This window comes from Microcebus murinus, chromosome 2, assembly GCF_040939455.1.
Source record: "Microcebus murinus isolate Inina chromosome 2, M.murinus_Inina_mat1.0, whole genome shotgun sequence".
Lineage (NCBI taxonomy): Eukaryota > Metazoa > Chordata > Mammalia > Primates > Cheirogaleidae > Microcebus > Microcebus murinus.
Genome location: NC_134105.1, coordinates 114,886,151 through 114,912,858, shown reverse-complemented (window position 1 = coordinate 114,912,858; position 26,708 = coordinate 114,886,151). Strand labels below are relative to the sequence as shown.

General features: G+C 35.4%; 3 protein-coding genes across 4 annotated transcripts in view; 2 read left to right on the top strand and 1 right to left on the bottom strand.

Moving 5' to 3' along the window:
• DCAF6 (DDB1 and CUL4 associated factor 6) overlaps positions 1-105 on the bottom strand; it is a 132,466-nt gene extending 132,361 nt beyond the window's left edge. For both annotated transcript variants that reach the window (XM_076000362.1, XM_076000363.1), the window contains exon 1: positions 8-105. The gene's annotated coding sequence lies outside the window, so the exon portion shown is untranslated. The remainder of the gene's footprint in view (positions 1-7) is intronic.
• MPC2 (mitochondrial pyruvate carrier 2) lies at positions 89-22,993 on the top strand. The gene is made up of 6 exons (XM_012783879.2): positions 89-224; positions 620-788; positions 13,295-13,335; positions 20,255-20,339; positions 20,824-20,935; positions 22,793-22,993. Exons 2-6 carry the CDS (start codon positions 680-682, stop codon positions 22,827-22,829), a joined length of 384 nt encoding a protein of 127 aa, XP_012639333.1. The 5' UTR covers positions 89-224; positions 620-679; the 3' UTR covers positions 22,830-22,993.
• A 127-nt stretch (positions 22,994-23,120) lies between these two features.
• ADCY10 (adenylate cyclase 10) overlaps positions 23,121-26,708 on the top strand; it is an 82,513-nt gene continuing 78,925 nt past the window's right edge. The window contains exon 1 of the mRNA XM_076000365.1: positions 23,121-26,271. The gene's annotated coding sequence lies outside the window, so the exon portion shown is untranslated. The remainder of the gene's footprint in view (positions 26,272-26,708) is intronic.

Sequence of the window (26,708 nt, the reverse complement as noted above, 5' to 3'; positions counted from 1 at the left end):
CCCTCACCCTGTAGAAGTGGATTCAGGCCGCTCTAGCCAAATCCTTAATTCTCTATGGATAAAAGAGGCGTAGAAAGAGAAGCTGAAGTCTAGTTTCTCGCTCACGAGTCTCAGTTCAAAGGCAGAGAGTTGTGCAGCGTCATCTTTAGTTGGGGCACGGAAGACCCGAAAAGCCCATTTTAACTACGGGCCTCGTTAGTCACTGTGACGGCGCATTAGAGCAGGTGCGGCTTCACTTTCCCTTCTTCAACATGGCCTCTAGGGCAGAAAGGAGAAATAGGAGGTTCTGACTAGGCCCCGCCCGCGCCTCGGAGCAGGCCAATCACGGAGGGCAGCTCCGCGGGCGCAAGCGCGCTGTCACCAGAGTTCTGGGTAGACTTGGTGAGGCAATGTCTTTCGCACCTGTTGCCATGACTCCTCCTCAGTCTCCCTTGCCGGAGGGAAGGAGGCTGGCTCGGGGCGGGCCGTCGCCGAGCCTCCGCCCCCTTAGCCTGCGCTGGGCGCGGGCTGCTTGGTGGTTCATTGGGGGCAGTCAGAACCGCGAGAAGGGCACCCTAAGGGAGAGGGAGACGCCAGGCTCTGTGGCAGGGGAAAGTGACTCGCTGCCCTTCGTTGTCAGCCAGGGACGAGGACACAGCCACGCTCCCACCCGTCTGCCCACGATCACTCGGCGGCAACGATGTCTGCTGCCAGCGCCCGAGGCCTGCGGGCCACCTACCACCGGCTCCTCGACAAAGTGGAGCTGATGCTGCCCGAAAAATTGAGGCCGTTATACAACCACCCAGCAGGTAATGTGCCCAGAATGGCTCCCACCGAGACCTCCCCTTCCTCTCCCTCTAAAATGGGACCTTTTAGAGGCCCACTGACAACTCCGCCGTTAGAGGCGTCCAGCCGTCCCAACCCCTTCCGCTCGTGTGAATCCGTTTACTCTCCTAACCTCGCTGCGTTTCACCTTCTCTCCGTCCGTCTCTCAGAAACCCCTGAATCTCAAGTCCGCGCCTTTCCTGACCTTTGTTGAATAGGCCCCCTTATGCGCGACTCAGACGCAGACCTGGCCTCCAGATTTGAGCCTTCTCAACTTCTGAGGCCACGAAAAGGTCTTAAGGCCACCATGAAACCCTCATTCTCCCCTCTTTCCTTCCACGAATTGTCGTACATTAACTAATCCACGCAGGACGGAGCTGGATAGGTGGCTTGTCGCAATAGAGAGTTTGAAGTAAAGGTCATATTTCTTTCAGCTCCTGCTGGCAGAGGCCTGCAGATTAAGCCCTCCCTCAAACTGGATGCTTTACCCAGATTTCAGTCTCAGTGTCCTTCCTCATCCCACAAGTCCAGTTTGTTTCTTTAAATCTATCGCCACTTACGAAATTATTGAATAAGCTCTAACTGGGCCTTTTTGTGTGGCCAGACCTGGATATAATTCCGTCTACCACTTGCTATAGTTGTGACCTTGAGCAAAATCCTACATCTCTGTATTTTTGTAAAATGTGGGGCGTGTGTGAGAACTAAAGATAACATATTCTTGATTCTTTGCAAATGCTCAGTAAATGTCGGCTCTCTTTTGTCCCACTGGAAAAACAGTGTTCTTGTGGTTGAGAAAAGTCTGCAAGAAACTCGAAGACTCCCAGTCCCTTCAACTCTTTATTAAAGATACAGAATTCTGTTACTTCCTCTACAAAATGGGAAGTAATAATGCTTATTTGGCTAGAGACTAAAATCGCATATATTCTGAGGTCTCTTTCAAGCCTAAGACTAGCAAATGAGAAAATGTGTTATAAATTGAAGGATTGAAGTGCTGCCCAAAAAGTGCCTTATTTCTCCTACATAGTTAGGTCCATATCCTGCAGCTGGTGTCATTAAGAAGGCTGTTTAGTGTCCTCCCCACCCCACTCCGCCAATTATCTTACTCTGAAGCTCTCCTACTCAATATAGTTTACTGCAATCTTGAGCCCATTAGAAAACTGATCTTTAAGGAGAGGTTGTTATTGATAAAGAAGTTTTTATTTTTATTTATTTTTTTTTCCCGTTGGCCAATTTCTTTTTATTTTTTTTAGTAGAGACGGCATCTCACTCTTGCTCAGGCTGGTCTCAAACCTTGAGCAATCCATCTGCCTCACCCTCCTAGAATGCTATGATTACAGGTGTGAGCCACCATGCTCAGCCCTATAAAGAAGTTTTAGTTTATTTGCCTTTTAGTTCTTTAAACACTGAATTTTTTGGAACTGTGCTGTGTTTTGTGGCAAAGATTTTCAGGAGGCAGGGTTGGGCTGTGCTTCTGCAATGAATTGGGCATTACAGAGGCAACTGAATTATTTAGAGTCAACTCTGACCCTCTCAAGCTTTGTGTTTGGACTGTAGAATAAGGGCAGGGTAGAAGTGGAGCAATCATAAACTACTTCAAACAGAATTGGAGGACAGTCTTATGTTGATCTTTTCCAAGGCCTTGGCTGTTAGCTAAGTTAGTGATTATTGCTTGTAATACTTTACTTGCGGAATGAAGAGGAGTTACCTTTTTCTTGTAGAATGTGCATTTCCTCTGAATATCCTTGAAATGGTTCAGTTATTTTAACTCCTTTTTCAGTGTAGTAGAAAGAGCATAGTCTTTGACACAAGACAGACGTACATTTGAGTCTTGACTGTGTAACTTTGACCTTAAATTTCCCAAGCCTTAGTTTTCTAATCTGTAAAATGGGAATAATAATTATCACCATTTAAGAATTATGAAAAGTAAATGATATAATGTCCATTAAACATGTAGCATAGTGCTTACATTTAGACTCTCAACAAATGTCAATTCTCTCCCACCTAAGCTTTTGAACAATATGCAGAGTAAGGATACCTATCACTTAAATTATTTATGATTGAAAAATCGCAGGCATGCCAATATAGAAATGGAGAAGTATGAAAAATATAACTGCTGACTCAGTATTGAATAACATCTGAGTAAATGCTAATTATTGTTCTAAGAGTTATCCAGAGTGAATATTCAAGGTTCTGCATACTATTTTGCATAATAGTATTTGCTGTTGAATTACTCTTTAAACACTAGTCTAGATTGACAGAGATTTTTTTAAATATATGCAAGGCTAGAATATTAACAGTTGGAAACTACACATTGCTGATTCTAAATTTTTGAGATTTAAGTTTATCACTGACAAGTTTAAAAGTAACAAGAATATGTGTTTATATAGGTATATTATAGTTAGAGTACTGCTCTGACCTGTGGCCCAGAATTTTGAGACCTTTGTCATCCATTTGCCTGTGTTTTGTTCCTGGCACATCATGATCTGCTTCTGTAGAGGAGTAGAGTTCTAGCCAAATGTGTGTCCTAATCAAATTCCTCAACTCACATAAGGAGATGTCTGTCACTCCTCCCATCCCTCCCACTTGACTGTAAAAGTATGTGACTCCACACTAACTAGCTGCATAGCTATACTCTAGGTATAACCTTGAAGTGATGTTGCCCATTGTTTTCTTAAAAGCTTAGTTGAGAAAAAAAATTATTAGTGGAGGAATGTCATTTCTTAGTATTTGTGAGCTTCAAAATAGAGAGAATCATCCCACAGGGTGCAAAAAATGAAACGTTGGAAGGCAGGAAGAAAATAATAGAACTTCTCTTAATGCTTACTATTATTTCATCCTTTTAAATTTTTCATTGTGTATATATTTTATAACATATAATAGATTAGTATAGCGATTATATATAGCTTATGAATATATAAACTATATATATATAAAGAGGATGTGGGCTCAATTTTTTTTTTAAACTGTTGGGACACATGTTCAAAAGAACTTGGAAGATCACAGCTCTAAAGTGTCTAAAACCTATCTTTTGAAAAAAAGAGGGAAAAAAAAACTATCCTTTGGTGAAATTAGCCTAGAAAACAACTATCTGAACCATATCATTTTAGATCACGGTAGCTGCTTTCATTGTATTACATTTTGGCTTAAGAGGAAGAGATTTTGAAAAAATAGTTCTGTGAAACTTGTTACAGTGCTTAGTGCTGTATATTCTTAGCTGCTGCTAAGAATATTATTCTCTGTGTTATATGGTGTTCTTTCTGAAGATTCGTGGGAGGAGTTACTTTAAGATATTAATAAGAAAAATGTTTGCATTTTTCTTAGGTAAGAGAATTGTTTTGTTTATTTTAAAGACCTAGAGGATATTTCTTTTTAAATAAAAACATACTAAATGAACCAATGTTAGCAGTGTAATAAGGGAATGTCTGTATCATAAACATTCAAAATGAAATGCTAAGGGAATTGATGTTACACTAGATAGCTAAATGCAAATTAGTTCAAAATATATATTGTTTTACTATATGTAAATAAAGCCAGATGTGGATCAATCAGTATACATACCCACATAGTTTGAATTAGCACAGTTCTTTATCATCTCTATTAGAACAATTTATTTGCCTGCTGCAGAGATTTATCAGTGGAAAATATTAATGCCTATCTATGATATTTATATATATGTAAAAATATATATCATCATATATTTAAACTAAATACGTAATTATACATATGTAATTTTTTAAAGTAATAATTTACTCTGTTACCTTAATATTCAGGGATGAGAACTTAAATGGATAGAAAGTTGGAATTTCAAATACAGCTGTAAGATATTGATGAAAAATAGGATATCTTTAAACAATCAGCATCTAAGAAAGTTGAATTATTCAGTATTTATTGAGGTCCTACTGTGTGTTAGGCATTCTTCTGACACTTGGGATGCATTGGCGAATAAAATAAAAATCCCTGGCCACTCAATTTATATTCTCAAAAGGGGTCATAAAAGGAACACAATCCTTGCTATAGTTGTTAGTTCAACACTTAACATAATATTTGTCCACTAACCTGATTTTAAACTGAATAAGAAATTAGACCGTGCGCTGTGGCACACACCTGTAATCCTAGCACTCTGGGGGAGGCCGAGGCAGGAGGATCTCTTGAGGTCAGGAGTTCGAAACCAGCCTGAGCAAGAGTGAGACCCCGTCTCTACTATAAATAGAAAGAAATTAGCTGGACACTTAAAAATATATAGAAAAAATTAGCCAGGCATGGTAGTGCATGCCTGTAGCCCCAGCTACTTGGGAGGGTGAAGCAGAAGGATTGCTTGAGCCCAGGAGTTTGAGGTTGTTGTGAGCTAGGTTGATGCCACGGCACTCTAGCCCAGACAACAAAAAAAATTAGAGTGGTTATGCCTTACCTAATTTGATTCATCACATGTGCCAAAGGATAAGAAAGCCTTAAGAAAAGCTATAAATAATGTATTGTTTCCAGGTCGGGTAAAAATATTACTTTTGCTTTTAACAGAATTTGAAGTATATTTAAAGAGTAGAATGTGATATAGTAGAAGGAGGACTAGAATCAAAGAAGTCTGTGTTCTGGTCCTTCCTTTATCTAGGGACCTGAGTGTAAGACAAATTACTTAATTTTAAATGCCTCCACTTTTTCATCTAGAAAAATAAGAAAGTTTGGATTTTCCTTACGGGTCTTGTCAGCTGTAATAATCTACAATTTGGTATTTCTACTAGAGCTTTTCTCACTTGCAGAGTCGTTAGGAAACTCAGATTTCATTGGGGAAGATCATATAATTATTATTAGATTAGGATTTAGGGATCTAGTTTTTCATTCTTGCTGTGATGTGTATCTTATACAAGTAATTTTACCTCTCTAGGCCTCATTTACTTACCTGATTTATAAAATGAGTGCACACATTAAGTAGATGATTTTAACAGTCTTTCTGAATCTAAAAATCATTGATTCTTTATAATTGAAGAAATATGTAAATTTAAAATGTATCAACCCTAAAATGCATCTTAGCTATTTTAGCTAGTCTCTTCATCTGTTTTTAATTTGAACTATCAAACCAAAGCTTGTTTTCAATCAACATTTTAAAAAACATTATATGCCCATGCTGTTTTGGATACTATATGAGTGATAGCTATTTCCATGGCACTGTGGAAGATTGTATGATTCTAAAATGGTATCCCAGTGATGTCCTTAGTGTTAAAGGAGAACTAGTTTTAGCACAAATAAAAATGAATGATTTGGCAATGATTTTTTGGCAATCAATATCTGTGTCAAATATTAACCTTTACAAAGTCTAAGGGTTTGTATGTAGTTTGTCATATTATAGCAAATGGGTGGACTTGTGTAATAAATATAAAGAACTAAGAGGGTGTTAAAAAGTAACAGATCATAGAGGAGTGGTAAGAAAGGGATGGAAAGAGGTAGGGAAAAGTGGCTGATTTTTACAATCTCCAAGCATTCAGTAAGAAACTTTATTGTCCACATTAAGACATAGTGGGCCGGGCGTGGTGGCTCACGCCTGTAATCCTAGCTCTCTGGGAGGCCAAGACGGGCGGATTGCTCAAGGTCAGGAGTTCGAAACCAGCCTGAGCAAGAGTGAGACCTCGTCTCTACTATAAATAGAAAGAAATTAATTGGCCAACTAATATATATAGAAAAAATTAGCCGGGCATGGTGGCACATGCCTGTAGTCCCAGCTACTCGGGAGGCTGAGGCAGGAGGATCGCTTGAGCCCAGGAGTTTGAGGTTGCTGTGAGCTAGGCTGACGCCACGGCACTCACTCTAGCCTGGGTAACAAGTAAGACTCTGTCTCAAAAAAAAAAAAAAAAAAAAAAGACATAGTGAATACCTCAATTCAGTATTTGTAAGTGTGTATGTGTGTAAAAGTGACCTATTCTGTTTCAAGAAGTAAGTCTTTCCTTAGGGAGAGAATTACATAATACAATAAATTACCTTATTCTTATTTTAAAAATAAGATAAAGCACAAAAGAAAATAACTTATATTCTCTGTGTTTTTGTTATTTTTGAAAGTAGTTCATAGTTTTAAATATATGTGTATTTTAAATACTTGTTTGATGTTTGTAAATTGTCAGTATTTGAGGCCTTTTGTAACTTTCAATAGTAGAGTTCTAAGAAACAAGATGAAAATGTGTTAATTGTTAGTAAATTCTTTGTCTAAAAGAATTCATATTTATATCTAATGGGGATACATTTCCTTTAAGATGCAAATTAAATGTCTTACAAGGCAATTTTTATTCAGTGTATTTTTAGGAGTTCAAATTTTCTACCTACTCAAGTTGTAATGTTTCCTCATTACCATATCCACTATTGATTGATTACTGTTTTTTGGAAAACAGCTTCAATAGCTAAATTTATAAATGTGTAAATTTTTTTGTCTAAATTTATTTGACTTATTATTTACTCTTAAGGTAAAAAATTATTAGCTAAGAAATACTAATCGAATGCTAATTAGCTAAAATGAAAGAGTAGACTAAGTTTTCTTTAAAATTTTTGTTGACCCATTGTGTGATCACAGGTATTAATTACTAGCCATTTTTTCTTTTTAGCAATTAAGAAAATACTACTTATTTGCATTTATAAATATTAAACTCTGGTATTTTGTGGCACTTGTCAGCATCCTCTAGGATCTCAGAAAAATTAGCAATTTAGAAAGTCTTACATATTTGCTACTGATATTTTTTCTGTTTAGTATGTAGCACTTGTTAAATTAATTTAAGGTTTGTTTTCATAGTTTAAAATTATCCATTAACTAAAATACCTCTCTTGGTCCAGGTTCTAGCAACCGTAATTTCATGTTTGAAGTTTTTTTGTTCTTGTTTGGTTGGGGGGGAGGAGCAATATTTTAAAACTATCACCTAGCTCCAAGCAGTTGAGTAAATTAGTTACCAAGAAAACCTATTTTAAAAAATTGACTATTCATTAACCCTGAAAGATCAACATTTAAGCTTATAAAGAAACCAGAATCTAGAATTATTTACTCAGAAAACAATTTGGGCATAGCAAAAGAAACATCAATTTCAAAATAGGAAGAGAGAAATCTACTGAAGAGTTCCAAGTACAGATGAGTGCCCATTTAGCCTGAGACTAAACAGTATCCTGACTTACCTTTCAGTGATAAACAAGCTTCATGCAGGAATAAAAAATAAACTTGATAATGGATACTGCATATGATCCAGACAGACACTCTGTATGACAAAGAAAATCAACCAGATGTTATGATAGGAGTCCCAGAAGCTCAACCTAGATTAAATTACCAGTGAGTTTGAAAACACTGATATATAGGATCAGTACATTATAGTACCAGATTCAGGGGAAGAGTGCTGTGGTCTAAGAGTAGAGTAACTAAAGAGTGAAAGTCTAATTCAGCTTCCTGGTTTAAAGGGAACCTGATGTCCCTAGAGATGAGTAAATAGCAAATTCCAGCATTAAGGATGAAGCAGTATCAAGGCAAATCTGGATCAAACCTAAAGTTTGGATATTTTTGATTAACATCTATACTGGACATGGTTAATCCAATTCAATTCTGTTTCTTTGGCAAATATTTATTATTTGAAAAGTATTTATTATTTATTAAGAAACAGGTCTTGTCTTCAAGGAACTTATTGTCTGATTAAAGTGACAGATGCATAATCATTTTAACTAGTGCAGAAAATAATAGAATAATATACAAGCTGCTTTGGTAGTTCAGAGAAGGAGCATTTAGCCTAACCTGAAAATTTCTTAAAAGGCTTCCTTGAAGAGATGAAACCTAAGATGAGTGTTTGAAGGATAGGAATTAGTCAGGTGAAGACAAGGCAACTATTCGAAGGAGAGACAGGATAAACTAAAATGTAGAGTCATAAAACAGCATGAAAGTAGTTGAATGATTGCCTAGCTTGTCGATCTACCTAGGACAGAGTTTCCTAACCTTTCACTATTGACAGTTTTTGAGCTGGATGATTCTTGCTGGGAGCAGCTGTCCTGTGCATTGAAGGATGTTTAACAGCATCCCAGGTCTTTACCCACTAGATGGCAGTAGCAGCAGCATTACCACCACCATAGTTGTGACATCTGAAAATGTCCCCAGGGGCAAAATCACCCCTGGTTAAGAACCACTGACCTGGGCTAAAATTTAGTTAAATTAGTATTAGAAATTTATATTCTGAAACTCAATGCCTTCATGTTTTCTTTTATATTCCTCTTTTTTCTTAGTAAAAATTTCTTTTGAAATTCCAACTTAGTCTTAACCAAAAAAGAAAGAAAATTATTTCCATATCTTGTTCAAGATAGAAAGGGATGTGGCTAGAGTTCTACGTGTAATGGTGGCTGTGATCAGAACAAGACAAAGTCTAGGGAACTGGATAAAAGATTAAGTCCAGTAACCCAGAAATTGAATATATTTCTACTCAGTTGTAAGAACATCAAAATTTAAAACTCCTTGACAGTTTTAATTCTACCAGCAGCTGTTTCAGCACTGTCTCCAGATTGTTCCACAACTGAAAGTATGGAAAATTTGGAGGTGTACACAGAAACATAAAAATGATTAGATATCAGATGTATATAAGAAAAGGCTAAAATTATAATAGCATTATAATTACTTGGGCCTACAAAGAAAGACAGGGTCTGTGCCATAATCTTATAGTGTTTGAAGAATTATTCTAAAGATGATATCCAGCTTCTTTGAAGGATAAGAAGAGAAAAATAAAACTTAGATTGTAGTAGAAGGACTTTAGGATTAAATTAGAAAATCGGCAAACACATTCTAAAACTCTTAAATGTATAAGCCAGACTTATCGATATCTAAGTATCAGATAGAAACAACTTATGATTTTAAAGTATTTTAAAAGTTATTTGCATATGTGTATATATACACATGTCTGTACTCATGTATACACATACATATTTACATATTTAATAGAGTAATAAACTCCAGTTAGTATAAATTACTTCCAACTGTACTGGCTAACTTTCCTTTTTATTTAATATTCTATTAAGTAGTAGGGATATAAGTATGAATAATATTTAGCTGCTAGCCTCAAGAAAGTCATGATCTTGATAGGTAAGTAGATATATAACTAACTACAGTAGAATATTTAAAGTGGACTGTGGTAAGTTTAAAATCACATTGTATTAAGATCACATTGACTTAATGAATTTTGCTGTGAGAATAATGTGGATTAGTTTGAGAGGAGTAAAAAATATCAAGGACTATGTTAAATTGTGGAAGAATAGTCCAAAATATATAACATTGCTGTCATTTGATGCTGAAGGCAAATAATAGTTTACATTATGATACTTTTCTAGAGCTGCTTAATAAGCAAAAGTAACAGAGAATGCAACTGCCATTTTTATATTTTTCAAATTTTTCTGCTTAATGTTAAGATTAACCAACTACTTTTGAAGGTGCACAGAAAAACATGAAAATAATTCAGCCAAATTCTGCAAATCAGCCATATGCACAAAAAGGGGCATTATCACTGGATTCACTTTTACTTACAATGAGGATATTACCAAAGTGTGGCTTTGATGAAAGTACTTTAGAATTAAGTTTCCCTAAAATATTTTTATATGGCTTCCAGATATGATTTTACCTGAACAGTTTTTTGTTGTTAGGTCATTAAAAGCCAGCACTGTATTTTATTTGCCAATATATCTCCAGTTCCTACTACACTGTAAAGGATGAAGTAATTATTATGGGTGAATGAAAGAATGATGGTCTTGTCTGCAACAAATTAAACCCAGAACTACAACTAACTCTTAACCTAATTTAGTGCTTTTTCTATTTCACTATCTTTCTTTTGTTTCTAAATAATAGATTTAACTCAATTTTACCTTTTAAGTGTGATTTAAGCATATGTGAACAGAAATACTCCTTGTTATTAATGAGAAGGAATACTCACCTATAATTGGGAGTAGATGAAAATTTTGGGGTGATTTTAGATATAATTTTTTTTTTATTTTTTTTTTTTTATTTTTTTTTGAGACAGAGTCTCACTTTGTTGTCCAGGCTAGAGTGAGTGCCGTGGCGTCAGCCTAGCTCACAGCAACCTCAAACTCCTGGGCTCAAGCGATCCTCCTGCCTCAGCCTCCCGAGTAGCTGGGACTACAGGCATGCGCCACCATGCCCGGCTAATTTTTTGTATATATATCAGTTGGCCAATTAATTTCTTTCTATTTATAGTAGAGACGGGGTCTCGCTCTTGCTCAGGCTGGTTTTGAACTCCTGACCTTGAGCAATCCGCCCGCCTCGGCCTCCCAAGAGCTAGGATTACAGGCGTGAGCCACAGCGCCCGGCCTAGATATAATTTTTATGATCCATAAAGAATTATTTATTCTTGCAAAGAAAAGTAGAATATTAAGGCAGCAATAATAGTCATGAATATAATAGGATTTTAAACTTTTTGAATTTGCTTATTAATCACTGTGGTCTTATATTAACTTGCATAATTTGTATGTTATAAAATAAATGTATTTTGATGATCCAGTGTATGAGAGCATATACAGCTTATTAAGTACTCTGGTATGTATTGAATTTAGCATGCTTAGTTACATTTTCAATTCCCATGGGCAAAGTCTCTTTGTTTCCTCTCATTGTATCCCCTGAAGGTTAAAATGAAATGTAAGATTTAGAAGAGGTAAAAGTGGGCAAAGTTATATAATTAGAGTCCTAGTTTAAGAATTAGAAAACTTAGGTTCTAGTCTGTCTACTAACCATATTGCTTGAAGTAGGTCATGAAACCTCATTGATAAAATGAAGAATTTGGATTAGATGATCTCTTGAGTTTCTTTCTAGTTCTGAAACATCATGCTTCTCAAACTCTTGGTTATTTAAGAAACCAGAATTGTTTTCAATACTTCAAACGTTTGTTTAACATTTTACACAAGGCAGATAGATACCAGGATGACTAAAACAAGTTCTCTGCTATTAAGGATCTTACAAGTCTAGTTTCTCTTCTTTGTCCTGTGAACTTTAAAATTAAAGTCATTAATTTTTTACTGGAATATGTAAAATTTTTACAAGAACTTTTACTAGGATATATATGGTAAAGTGCCATTTATAGTTATAAATATGAATGAAATTAGTGAATAAGCATATATCTACTAAAGCTCATATCACTAAAATTTCATAATTTGCATTTTCCCTGACTTGATTATCTGTAACTGAACTAACTTTAGGTTCCACATTTAAGGCAAAGCATTGGGAATGGTTTCCAAAATCATCTCCATAATACTTTAGCTAATTTTTAACATGTCACAAATATACAAATAATTGACAAGAAGATCATAACGATTTGTGTGAAAGATTGTATAGTTGACCCTTGAACAACATGGAGTTTAGGGCGCTGACCCCTTGCAGTCAAAAATCCCAGTATTACTTTTGACTCCCAAAAAACTTAACTACTAATAGCCTACTGTTGACCAGAAGCCTTACTGGTAACATACACTATCAATTAACACATATATGATATATGAATTTTATGCTGTATTCTTACAATAAAGTGCTAGAGAAAATATTCAGAAAACCATAAAGAAGGAAAATACATTTACAATACTATATTTATTGATACCATAAGTTTACATCATCTGTTTATAAAATGAATCATCTATCTGTCTGAAATGGTGTGCAGCTGCAGCTGCAGACCTCATACAGTGCATATCAAGCAATTCAGCTTCTGTCATGTCATGATTTTCTCTGCTTTTGGGGAGCACTTTCAGTATCACTAGTGGCATTTCATATGAGTCCCATGGTGATATTCAAAGTTTACAATATTGCACTAAACACAATGAAAAATACACAAGAAAGATGAGGGATGTTTTTACTGTGATACACAATTTACTGGAGAGACAACTGCTCATGCAGGGATGATTAGGATCACATGTGTTTTAAGTGGATATTTGCAACAGTGAGTTCATGGTAATAGCAACAGGAGGTGGCTATGAAGTTATTACAGTAGTATACTATGTACTATACAGTAAATTTTATGCATTTATGATTTAATATTGCATCTTTATGCATATTTTGTTCACATTTCTCTCAATAGTGAATGGCACCATGTATGGTCTGTAAATGTGTATGTACAGATTTTAACTATTTATAATACATTAGTGTATATGGTAGCAAATAACAAAATAGACTAGTATCTACATATATTTTATGCATTCATGACATATGTAACTTTTTCTTAATTTTCTATGCCATGCATTTCATCTGCAAATTTTTTTTAATGGTCACAAATCTCCAAAATATTTTCCAATATATTTTTTGAAAAAAAATCCATATATTATAAAGGACCCTAGCAGTTCAAACCTATTTTGTTCAAGGGTCAACTGTACTGTGATACTGTGGTGTCTTTCTAAATGTTATCTTAAGTACAAAGAACATAGAAAACATAGTAAAAATGGTTAGAAATAAATTGATAAATATTTGGGTTTTAAATTTAAAGATGGATGTTAAAATTTTTTTTTTTTTTTTCAGGTCCCAGAACAGTTTTTTTCTGGGCTCCAATTATGAAATGGGTAAGTCTTGAGTTTTTGCAAAAGCTATGGAAAAAAGTCTTAATAGGAACTTATTAATTTGAAGTAACTTTTTATGGCGGATATACTTTAAAATATGCTTGGTATGCCTTTAAATGATTTCATGACAAATATTCTCAGATGTATCATTTTTACTGCATAAAACACACTATCTAGTTTTTCTGAACTCTTTAGATAAGAGGCCTTGTGGGAACCTATTTGTTATTAAAAACTTAGAATTGTAGGCCCTAGGAATGTAAAATTTCATTCTAAAATTATATGACTGAGTAAAACATTAAACTATTAATAGTTAGAACCCCCAAATTAACTTTTTTTATTAATTTAGTGTGAGAACGGAAGGTACTGACACCAAACATAGCTGCGGAAAGTTAGGTTCAAAAAGTAATGGATTGGCCAGGTGTGGTAGCTCACGCCTGTAATCCTAGCTCTCTGGGTGGCCGAGGCGGGAAGATCACTCGTGATCAGGAGTTCGAGACCAGCCTGAGCAAGAGCGAGACCCCCGTCTCTAATAAAAATAGAAATTAATTGGCCAACTAAAAAAATATATATAGAAAAAATTTGCCGGCCATGGTGGCACATGCCTTTAGTCCCAGCTCCACAGGAGCCTGAGGCAGTAGGATCGCTTGAGCCCAGGAGTTTGATGTTGCTGTGAGCTAAGCTGACACTAAGGCACTCTAGCCTGGGCAACAGAGTGAAACTCTGTCTCAAAAAAAAAGGTAATGGATTTATCCAAATATTAGCTTTTGGTAAATGATACAACCTAGGACCTCTGACTCCAAGCGCAGTGCTTTCATCCTTCCCCAGAGTTTCCTTTCCTAAAGTTCTCATTTAGCGGAAAAGAAATATGTGGTGGCTGCTTGTAGAAAATCATTGTTTTATGTTGAAAAGGCCAGTTTTGCCTCTCAAAATGTCATTCATCACTGGACCTGCAGTGGCATCATCTGAGAACTTGTTAGAAATGTAAATCTTCAGGCCTTTGTTACAGATCTATGAAATCTGAAACTCTAGGGGTGGAGCCCAGTAGGATGTGTTTTAATAAACCCTCCAAGTGATTCTGATGCCCTCTAAAGTTTGAAAACTACTAGTCTGTTTTTTGGGGTTTTTTTAATTGTGGTAAAATACATGTAAAATTTACTGTCTTCATCAATTTTAAGTGTACAGTTCAGTACTCTTAAGTACATTCACATTGTTGTTAACCAATCCCCAGAACTCTTTTCATCTTAGAAAGCTGCTACTCTGCACCCATTACACAACTCCCCATTCCCCCCTCCTCCCAGCCCCTGGCAACCACCATTCTACTTTTCTGTCTTTATGAATTTGACTACTTTAGGTACCTCAGGTAAGTGGAATCATACAGTGTTTGTCTTCTTGCAGCTGGCTTATTTCACTTAGCATAATATCCTCAAGGTACATCCATATTGTTACATGTGTCAGAATATTCTTCCTTTTTAAAGGAAGAAATAGGAAGGCTAAATGACATTCCATTGTATGTATATATCACTTATGTTCATCCACCCGTTGACTAGACACTTAAGTTGCTTTTGTGTTTTTGCTATTGTGAATAATGCTACTATGAACATTGGTGTACAAATATCTGTTCTAGTCCCTAGCTTTTAATTATTTTGAGTATATAACCAGAGGTAGAATTGCTGGATTATATGGTAATTCTGTTTAATATTTTGAGGAACTGCCATACTGTTTCCCTCAGCAACTGCATCATTTTACATTTCCACCAGCAATTCATAAGGGCTTTCATTTTTCTACATCCTTCCTACATGTTTTACTTTTATGGGGAAGGAGGAGGATGTTTGGGGTTTTGTTTGTATGATAACCATCATAATGGGTGTTAGTTATCTCACTGTGGTTTTGATTTGCATTTCCCAGGTGATTAGTTGTGTTGAACATCTTTTCATGTACTTAGCTGGTCATTTGTGTATCTCCTTTGGAAAAATGTCTATTCAAACTCCCATTTTTTTTTTTATTAATCAAGTTGTTTGGTTTTTGTTGTTGAGTTGCAGGCTGTTTTATTTCTCTTAAATGTACTGTTTTAAATTGTTAGAACAATTCAGAAACTCAGCTGCACATTTGAATGGTTAAGAATGTTAGTGCCAGAATTGGCTGTGCCTCAATCTTACAGCCTTAGGCAAGTTTTATCTCTGGTACTTTCTCTCCTCAACTATAAAATGAAAAGATATAGGTCAGGTGCAGTGGCTTATGCCTGCAGTCCTACCACTTGGGGAAGCCAAAGCAAGAGGATTGCTTGAGGCCAGGGGTTCAAGACCAGCCTGAGCGAGAGCAGGACCTCATCTCTACAAAAAATAGAAAAATCAGCCGAGTACAGTGGCGTGGGCCTGTAGTCTTAGCTACTCTAGAGGCTGGGGCAGGAAGATTGCTTGAGCCCAGGAGTTTGAGGTGGCAGTGAGTTATGATGACACCACTGCACTCTAGCATAGGTGACAGAGAAAGACCCTGTCTCAAAAAACAAGACAAGATTAGAATAGATTAGTGTTTTGGGAGCTGCTCTGTTTTACAGAGAACTAGGAAGCAGTTCGTTGTTTTTTTGTTTTCTTCGTATTTATATATTGGGAAAAGGTCCCAAAAGCTTTTATGCTAATGGAAGGTATATTACTCGTTCCTTCCTCTTTTTCCCTACCTACACTTAAAATTATATAGTAATTATATATTAATACATATATAAATAGAATTTATTGCTGAAGTATTGTTTCTGTTACCATCATTATAAGAGAGTAATTTCATTTATCTACATCATTTAGGGGCCTCTTTGACCTAAAATTTACTATAGTTTAGGAGTTTATTGATTTTACAATAGCTTTGGTGTTTATTTCATTGATCCATCAGTGTTTTGAGACATTGACAGTATTGTATACTCATAAGTGCCATCTTGACTGTCTGTCTCCTTTAGAAATATCTATTTCAAGTTTATGTTGAAATCATACATAGTCTTCCTGATGAGAGTATAGCAGTGGAAACTTCTGTGTCTCATTCTCTCCTGGGGAAAATTCTTTTGTTAGATATTTACCTTATGTACATTTTAATGTGTTTTCTTAACTCAGAATATTTGATAATTAATCTATGATAGTCTATCATGACACGTTACAGTTGCTACCACAAGCCACATATGTTCTTTTTTTTTTTTTTGAGACAGGGTCTCTCTCTGTTGCAGTGATGTCATCATAGCTCACTGCAACCTCCAACTGCTAGGCTCAAACGATCTTCCTTTCTCAGCCTACTGAGTAGCTGGGACTACAGGCTCGTGTCACCACACCCAGCTAATTTTTCTATTTTTTGTAGAGAGGGGGGTCTCTGCATTGCTGAGGCTGATTTTGAACTCCTGGCCTCAAGCAATTCTCCCGCCTGAGGCTCCTAAAATGCTAGGATTACAGGCGTAAGCCACCTCACCTGGCAAGCTACACGTGTTCATGTGTTCTATAGTAACACTCTCAGACCATACTTCTTCAGACATTTAACTATAGTGGAGTTCTTAGCCACTTTAAAAAGGTTGAAACCAAATAATCATAAAGGCCAAAGTGGATAATCTTAAAACCAATACCTACATACCTTAAATATTTTATTTTAATCTAAAGAATATATATTAATTTGACAGTCATCTGTGACACAACTAAAGCTTTTATTTATGTGTGGACTCACTGATTTTGAGCTCCACATTTTCTACCTTGGATAAATTATACCATAGTACATCCAATATAATATCCAGTTTTGTTTTCTTTAAAGCAGAGCAAGTTCATAGACACTTTCAAAGAGTATGAAAACAAAAACCTGCTAGATTTTTATATGGCTTTTCCCCCAACCTTTTTACATATGTCTTGTTCACACCTTGTTCACAGGTTTTAACAACTTGCCTTTATTTAATCTTTCCCAAGCAGTCACTTTAATTTTCACTGAAATAGCAACCCTCTTTTTGTATTTCATATGTTTACGTAATAGTTGCATTCAATTATATAAATTACATTAACAGGTAAAACTGGCATAAACAGGTTTGGGGACAAACATAGTGGCTTGGTAAAAATACAGCTCATCTGGTAGGAGCAAAAATGCATGAATGCAACAGAGAATAGCCCACTATCCATAAGTATTCAGCATGCCATGGGCATCTGTTAGTGTGTTTTATAGAAGGAATGGAGATCATTGACTGACCTGGGGAAACTATTATGTAAAGGTCAGTTTATTTTTGTTCATAGTCTTTTTGCACAGCACTGTTACCACTTAGCTCTTGAACAGTAATACCATTTGGTGTAACTAATTTTTTTATTTTCTCTTCTCCTTAGGAATAAGTCAAACTATTTCAAAGTTGTCCATGCAGATTTTTAATACCTATTTGCTTTTCCAGCTAGAAGTACTTATATAGATTAATTCACAGTTTAAAATCTTGAGAATTTTGCTATCTCTAAGCATTTTTGAATTGGAATAGTCTGTGATGATATTTCATTTTTTAACGTTCCTTATCTAAAAGTGTCATGACTTTTTTAATAAACAAGAAAATATGAAAGGAAGAGAGAAAAAAGAAAGAAAAACATTTAAAAATATCTCATGAATATTTACCTCAACCTAGTAAAGACAGGCAGATGCTAAAATCACAAACATGGGCTTCAGACATTTGAAAAACATTTTTTAATTGATAGAAACAAAGGGAGCTAACTTGAGTCTACTAGATGTCAAATTGTTGTATTAGGTTGTGTAATAGATTATCTCATATTTAATCTTCACCCCCCAAAAATCTGAGAAATAAATATTACCACTATCTTCTAGGTAAGGGTACTAAGGTTCAAAGAACTATATAACTGTACATACTACTACTATTAGTAAGTGGCAGAATCAGGATTTGATTCTCTAGGTCTATTTGACTCCAAAGCCTGTGCTCTTAAACACTTATTTTAGCAGCTTTAAAATAATCATGATGGATCTGTCTAAAACTGATACTTTCTTAGTATGTTGGGGAGTATTTTATATAATCTTGTGGTATACTCTAAGCACTTTCTGAATCTGCAGTACTGTTATTTGAACAAAGTCCATAATAAAGGTGAAACAGAACATACACCTTCTGCCCCTCATCTTGCTAGTAATGCAGGAAAGGGTATATAAACTAACATTTCTTTATCTGTGCTGCTCTAAAGATATGAGCTACTGTTATTTTTGTTGCTAATGATAATATTTTCAGGCACTGTGCTAAATACTTTTAAAGTATCTCATTTAGTCATCATGTCACTCTTGCAAGGGTAGGTACTAATATTCTCATTTTACCTATGAAGAATTTTAAGACTGGTTGTTATATAACTTGATCAAAGTCACAGAGCTGATAAATAATAGAGATTAGATTCATGATGAGGTTTTGCAAAATAATTTACATAAGGTTAGAGTGATATTGAAGTAGAAAGAGATTTTTTAGAAACATGGGAAAAGGATCTCAAGGCCTTTGCGAAAGAGAACAATTACTAACATATCCCAGAAAAATCAAATGTATACTGAGAGCATAAACAATCATGACTGCTGACTTCTTCCAAAAGAGAATGCTAGAATATAGCCCATAGTCTTCATAGAACTGTTCAGTAAGCCACAGTGCAATACATGGATGCAGTAGAATAATAGTAAAAGTCAGTCCCTTTTTTCCTTATACAATAGCAGTTTTCCACCCTACAGAAGAAATAGAACAAATATAGAGCAAAAAAAAAATGTGCACTGTGACCTGGAAGAAGGATAAAGGACGGATGATTAGGAAGGCATTTGGGAAGAAATCACAGGACCATGTGCAAATGCTAATAAGAAGAAAAGTAGTGTTAGTCATCATTTACCTCTATTTATATCCCTGTATTTAACCATTTACCCCTTTTTAAACTAGACTCATTGCTTTCTTGAACTATTAACTTCATTAATTCAAAACAATTTGGACTTGTTTTAAATCTATATAAAAATTCATAAATATGTGTGTTTTATTTAGGAGCAAAACCCTTTGCTGATGTATATTTTCCATACAAGAGCATCTTTTAGAAACTCAGTAAAAACCTAAAAATAATTTCTCAAAAATGTATTTTGTAATGACATATTTAACATTTGCTTTAAAATACTTAAAAATAAAGAGGGGGAATGAGGAAGGGATGCGAAGCAAGTGTGGCAAACTCTCAATAATTACTGACTCTAGGTGATAACTGTGTGGAGATTTTTGGTACTATTCTCTCTTATTTTGTGTAGGTTTGAATTTTTCATTAATGAAAATCATTTTATTATATATTCTTCAATAAAGTAGCGTAACCAATATTCTAGTGAGGACTCATTAGTAAACTCTGAGGATGCCATTGGAAGGATAGGCACAGGATGATTCTATAAAAGAAAATATTAAAAACATAGCAGAGAAGAAATGACCATATATACTTTGGTGTTAAAGAAAAATGATCTAACCAAAAACCTAAAATTATAACAGAGAGTTTTCCTGATACTTCCACTTCTAAAAAAGAATAACATTGACAGAAAACATGAAAGGAATAATCTATACAAGGGACCTTAGACAGCTTTCAGATATCCTCCATACCAGTGGTTTCCAACATATATAAAGAATATATAAGTTCATATGTGAAGTAAGTATCATTTGTAGACTCAAAAAACTGATTTTCAGATATATGAGGCTATATACTACTGATTTTCAAATATATGAGAGTGCTTAGTGATTATCAAAATAAAAATTAGCTCAAAGAGCATTTATTCATCATTGCTTTTTGTCATCATCTACATTTTCTTAATGCATGGATGCTAAAATTATACTTTTCATATGGGACTCTCAGAAACATTTTGTGTTTGATTTAAAGCTAAAAACCATTACTCCACACTCATTATGCTTTTTTTCTTTCTGTATGTTAATATGTATTCCTAGGGGTTGGTGTGTGCTGGATTGGCTGACATGGCCAGACCTGCAGAAAAACTCAGCACAGCTCAATCTGCTGTTTTAATGGCTACAGGTAAATTAAATGAATATCTTCTGTGTTCCATATAGAACATAAATGATTTTTATTTTGTTTTACATCAATTTATTTAATGGCTTAGTGTTCGAAACACATACGCATACACTCATACACGTAAAGGCACTTAACAGTGTTATGTCTAGGAAGTTACTAAATTATGGATGGAGAGGACAGAGAAAGAATAAATATCTGCATGAGTTTTTGTTTTCCAGATTTTTGCCATCAGTATATTTTTATAAGTAAGGAAAAAAGTTGCAGTTAATATTCACTTGCCCTATAAAGATTCCCCTTTAATGTACTATTTTGTGTAGTATTGAGTTATAGAAACTTTATTAAAGATTAAGACACAGCATTTCTTTGTCCTTCATCTTACATTATTGTTGTCATAGTCCTCTTTGTAATTATTTTACTTAATATTAAATGTTCAGGTAAGTTATTGTAGCAGTACCTGTGCTTTTTAAAAAATACTTTGTTTCAACAGGGTTTATTTGGTCAAGATATTCACTTGTAATTATTCCAAAAAATTGGAGTCTGTTTGCTGTTAATTTCTTTGTGGGGACAGCAGGAGCCTCTCAGCTTTTTCGAATTTGGAGGTAAGCCTACCAAAAGTATAAAAAACAATCTGCTTGAGAAGCTACTCAGATTACAATAATTTTGTTTAAAAGATTCATATACAGCCGGGCGCGGTGGCTCACGCCTGTGATTACACTAGCACTCTGGGAGGCCAAGGCAGGCGGATCATACAAGCTCAGGAATTCAAGACCAGCCTGAGCAAGAGCGAGACCCCATCTCTACTAAAAATAGAAATACATTAATTGGCCAACTAAAATTATATAGAAAAAATTAGCCGGGCATGGTGGCACATGCCTGTAGTCCCAGCTCTGTGGGAGGCTGAGGCCTCCTTAAGAGGCCTGCCTCAGCCTCTTAAGCCCAGGAGTTTGAGGTTGCTGTGAGCTAGGCTGACGCCAGGGCACTCTAGCCCAGGCAACAGAGTGAGACTCTGCCTCAAAAAATAAAATAAATAAAAGATTCATATACAATGCTAAGACAGGAATGTGCCTAAATTAGAAATTTAACATTTCTAGTAAAGTCTGGGAGTTTACAAGTATGTTAAAAGCAGTTAAGCGATATGTTACTTAGTTTTTTTGTGCATTGTCTAGATGGCTAGCCCTTTCATAGAGTCCCTTTTGTTAAGACAACAGGTACAATTTTTGATTTATTAAATAATATCCTACATGAACCTTTTATCACTCACTTTCAACTGTATATAATAAAGTAGGATTTAACTGTATAGTTATGTAGTATTGGAAATGATAGAGTGAGGTAATTCATTTCATTGGAAAGTGTTCCATGAGCACTGGAATTTATTAAAACTATTCAGTATTTAACATTATTTGTCAATGACTGATGGTAATAATATGATCAAATATTTGAAATCAGGATCTTTTGAGAAATCCAGGAAGTATGACTGGCTTCATGGAATAAGTTCCTTCTTGTGCTTTACTGTTCTCCACTCTGTTGTAAGCTGGCAAGAATAGTAAATAAAGCCCAGGGTGTTGTAGAAGGGAAAGACTCTGTGGCTCTGTGCTTCTTTGGACTGAGAATTGAAAAAATGGTCCTTAACTTCAATAAACTTCAGTGTTTACAATCTGATTAACCTAGTAGCCATCACAGATATATATTTTCGTTTTAATGATTAGACAGGAGCCCATTCCCTGTTGATTTTATTCTTAGAAAAGGTGCTTTGTGAATGTAAAGTAAAAAATTCTAGATGACCACATTTTGCTAAATTTTATTCATAGGATCACATTTGTCACGCTCTTGTATAGTGTAAGAATGAAAATATTCATTAAGATAATACTTTTGCACAGGGAAACTATATGTCAGTTAAGCTATTAAAATTTTTTGGTACTTGGGAGCCAAGCACAGTGGCTCATACGTATAATCCCAGCAACTCAGGAGGCTGAGACAGGAGGATCACTTGAAACCAAGAGTTTGAGACCAGCCTAGGCAACATAGCGAGACCTTGTCCCTAGAAAAATTTTAAAAATTGTTTGGGAATAGTGGCGCATACCTGTAGCCCCAGCTTTTCAGGGGTCTAAGGCAGGAGGATTGCTTGAGCCCAGGAGTTTGAGGTTGTGGTGAGGTATGATTATGTCACTTCACTCCAGCCTGGGTAACAAAATGAGACTCTGTCTCTAAAAACAAACAAACAAAAAAAATTGGCAGTTGAGATCTTATTACCTGAAACACGAATCAGATGGAAATGAACTATTTGGATCACTTTCCTTTCTGCTTGTTATGTCTATAACCTCCTAGAAGGATGATAATTGTAATCTATAGCCACTAGACAACTAGGAAAAAAGGAATGAAATATGCTTCCCATTCTCTCCCTACCATAAATATTATGTTTTTATTGATGGTTATTTTTCTTTCTGTTTTCTTTATAGATATAACCAAGAACTAAAAGCTAAAGCAAATAATTGAAAGAGTTCCTGATGTCCTGAACACTCTAGATGTTGAACATAACCACTGGAACCTAGTTTATTGTTTGATTCTAGATAAGGCAATGTTAACTGTGCTGACACTTAGAAGGCACAAAAAAATCTGTGCCTGATTCAACAGTTAAATAAAGCAAACTTTTAATAACAGTCTCTCTTTACATATGACTTAAGGAACTTATATAGAGATATTAGTAACATTTTTTCTACCATTTATCCCTAATAAATCATACTGGCATATATATACCCCCAGCCTCTTTCTGTTCTAGTTAGCCAAAGTGTGTCTCTATAAAAGCACACAAGACTCAAGCAAGTTGAAAGACAGTTGGAAGATCTATTTAGTGTAGGATGGTCAAGTAGCTATAAGTGAAAGGAAATATTGCTGAAGAAAGTGAGAAATAGATAGCGGAATGGCTATCAAGATGACCTCAAACTATTTTTAGATATTTTAGCTTGCATGAAAAATCTTGATTTTTTTTATATCTATTGTATAAAGTTCATTTACTGCCACAGATTTTTAAATAGGATTGTTGTAAAGAGTAATTGAGATGTATTAACACAGTGCCTGGTCCATGATAAGTATTACATTTTTGAATTATACTCAGTAACTGATATAATGTAGCAGAAAAGGCTCTAGAGTCAGACAGACCTGAATTTGAATCTTGGATCTGTATGTAACTTATATGCTATGACTTTGGGCAATTTAGGGAAAGAGCCTAGCACAGTACCTGAGACCTAAGTAGGCTTTCTGTAAATGTTTGGGACCTTTGTCCCCATTGTTCCCCATTGTAAGGAGAGATTGGGCATAGATTACTCCACACTAGAAATAACAGTCCATTTGATTTGGCCTTCAACGTGGAGTACTGAGTCTTTTTCTAAAAGTGCTAATAAAGCCGGTCTTCATTAGAATTGTAGTCAGATAAATCAGCAGAACAACTTATTTCAAAATTTGAAGAAACAAGACAAAAGAGAACTTTTTGAATAATATAACTGATGAAGATTTAGCAATTAGCAGTTGAAAATCTTTTACTTTATCATTTATCCCTTAACTATAGTCTATCTTTGAGGAGAAAGGATTAGAGAATTTGACATAGGTAAAAGCAAAGAGGTTCTGAAGAATTAAATTATTATTGTTTTCTTTTCAATAAATCACACTGTTGTATTCATTTGTTTGGCATGTGTTTGCACACATGTGTTTCCTAGGTTAGGCATTTAGGAAAAACATATGTTATGAAAGATGGCATAAACACAAAAATAGTTTGTTAAAATGTATTTGTTGAATTGGTATTTCACTTTTCATTAAAACCTACTCTTTCCTATGTAGGTTTTCCTAAGCCCCACTTGTCAGTCAGAATCATCATAGCATTTATTAATAGATAGATGCACAGGCATTCCTCCTTTCGTCTCAGAAGTTTAATTGATAAACTGCCATCACATGCTTCCTTTCTGCCCAGAACCTTTCAATCCATCCTATTTTTGAATCTAAATGACTCATATGTATCCTGTCAAAAACGTTTATTGCCACTTAGAACACGTCATCCATTGATCAATTTCACAACCACTCTCAAAAACTTGGTAAAGAATTTATGTATTAGATGTCCTTACTATCATGTGTAATAGATACTGAACTTCATAAAAATACCTTCTACAATGGTACAAATCACTTGATTGCTATAGTTGAGTTGAATTCCACATCACAATTTTCTAATAGGTCCTTACTGATGGCCTCCTTAGGTAAGTTTTCTCAGTGCCAGGTCTGGAAAGCCTGGGTTTCAATTCAACTCTGCCACATATTAACTATGAGACCTTGGTAACCTCTGTCGCTGAGCTTTAGTATTTTCAAGAGTAAAACGATAATAATAGTACTTCACAGGGTTGTAGTAAAGATTGAAATAATGTTTTAATACAGTGCCTGGTCCATGATGAGTGTTAAATGTAGAAAGGTTAGAAAATGGTAAGCTCATTAATTGAAGTTGATCCAGAAAATACTTTCTTAGGCTAAGGAAGTTTTAATCTTGCTGCAAAAAGTATATGCTGTGTTAACCTATTTACACACCTTCTGAACTAATTACTAAAACTCCTAAGACTTTCATAATTTACAGCAAAAAAATAAGCTGCTTGGGGTAGGGAGTGGGAGGCAATGTGGAGAATGCTGAATAAGAGATAAATTCTTTAATCTCTTTTCTGGTTTGGCATTCATTTCAAGGAAACATTGATCCAAGATACCTCAATGTAGCTGCTTCTCCATGGTAAACAGATTTTCTTTCAGTTGTTAAAATGATAGTAAAGGTTGAATGTTAACAAGGATTGACTTTAAAGCCCAGGTTGCTCTGTATAAAGCAAAAGTATCTATTGGAACTTGTTTATTTATATAATGAAACAAAGTGCTGACATTTATTAAGACTGGCTCTGTCCCTATAGGTGTTTAATTATATGAGGTATGATTCTAATAATAAGACTGATTTCCACAACTCACTATTAAAGTCACTCAACAAACATAATTTAAATGAACCTCTTTTTTTCCTCAAGACAACTGTTTTACAACATTTTGAAGCACATAGTAAATTTAACTATCGGGCAAAGCTTTGAGAACATTTGCTTGCTTTTTTAATTAAATTTTTTTAATTCGAATTTTAAATATGTGCCCCTAAATGTTCGTTGCGGTTGTGATATATATAAGATCACCTAGAAAACATGATTTAAGCTGTTAGAAAATATTCCACCCTCTTAAAACACATTTTCCCAGTTTATCACATTTGATGAAGAAAACTCAAATCTAGTGCCATGTTGGATTTCAGGTTTTCTATGGGATAAATTTGGCCAGAAGTATGCACTCGACTAGTTAGAAAAGACAGGTATGTAATTCTTCAAACAAACATTTACCTCACAAAAATCTCTGAAGATGAGTACTGAATTCATTATAACTGGTAAATGTCATAGTCCTGGTACAAACTGTAATCATTATTGACTAAAGTTAGGTGTTTGCTTACTCTGGAGACAGTTCTATGATAACTAATCACCTGCCAACTATTGTCTAATTTCAAACACCCTCCACGTGGTCAAGGAAAGAATTGTGTAAGCTACTTTGGGGGTCATATATCCCTGACCCTTGCCCCACATGTCAGGACAAGAGAACTGGAAACTGAGCCTGTCCTTTAATGAGCAGGAGGCCACTGAGATTGGTGGGGGAGGGGAGGGCAGTGCCAACCAATCAGAAGCAAAGTCAGTGCCCGTGAAACAATGAGCTTCTGCTGAGGGTGTGGCCTGGAAAACGGCTTTTAGCCAAAACTGTCATTTTATGGATCAGTTATAGACAGACATGGCAGTTCTGCCGTCTGCAGAATAATGACACCCAGGCCCCTTTCTGGTTTTCTGCACTCCTAAAAAATCCAGACTCTGACTTTTCTTCAGTCTTGAAGGAAGAGGAGGTATGTGGAAGTAGGAGTCTCAGTAGAAAGAATGGGTGCAGAGCTAAAGATTAGGGCCACTGTAAGGAAGAAGACAGCTATTGAAGCTGAAAGGAAAGTGGGAAAGCCTTGGGCTAGGAGTGAAAGTTCAAGCTTGTATATATCCCTCTGTCAGCCTTTTAAGTGAGAAGTGAGAAGGCTAAATGTTATCTTATTTATCCTGGCTACTCTTTTTTTTTTTTTCTTTTTTTTTTTTATCCTGGCTACTCTTATCTTTCTAGCTTACCCTCTTTATTTGCCTCTTTTCTGCAATTTCTTACATGTATCCTCCTTTTTAATCAGTCATCAAATAACAAGTGCCTACTATGTCAAGGGGGCACTAGGAAGATGCAGCGGCGAAAACAGACATGTAGAACATGGTCTCCAAACAAGGAGTTTACTAATTGAGAGGAAGACTA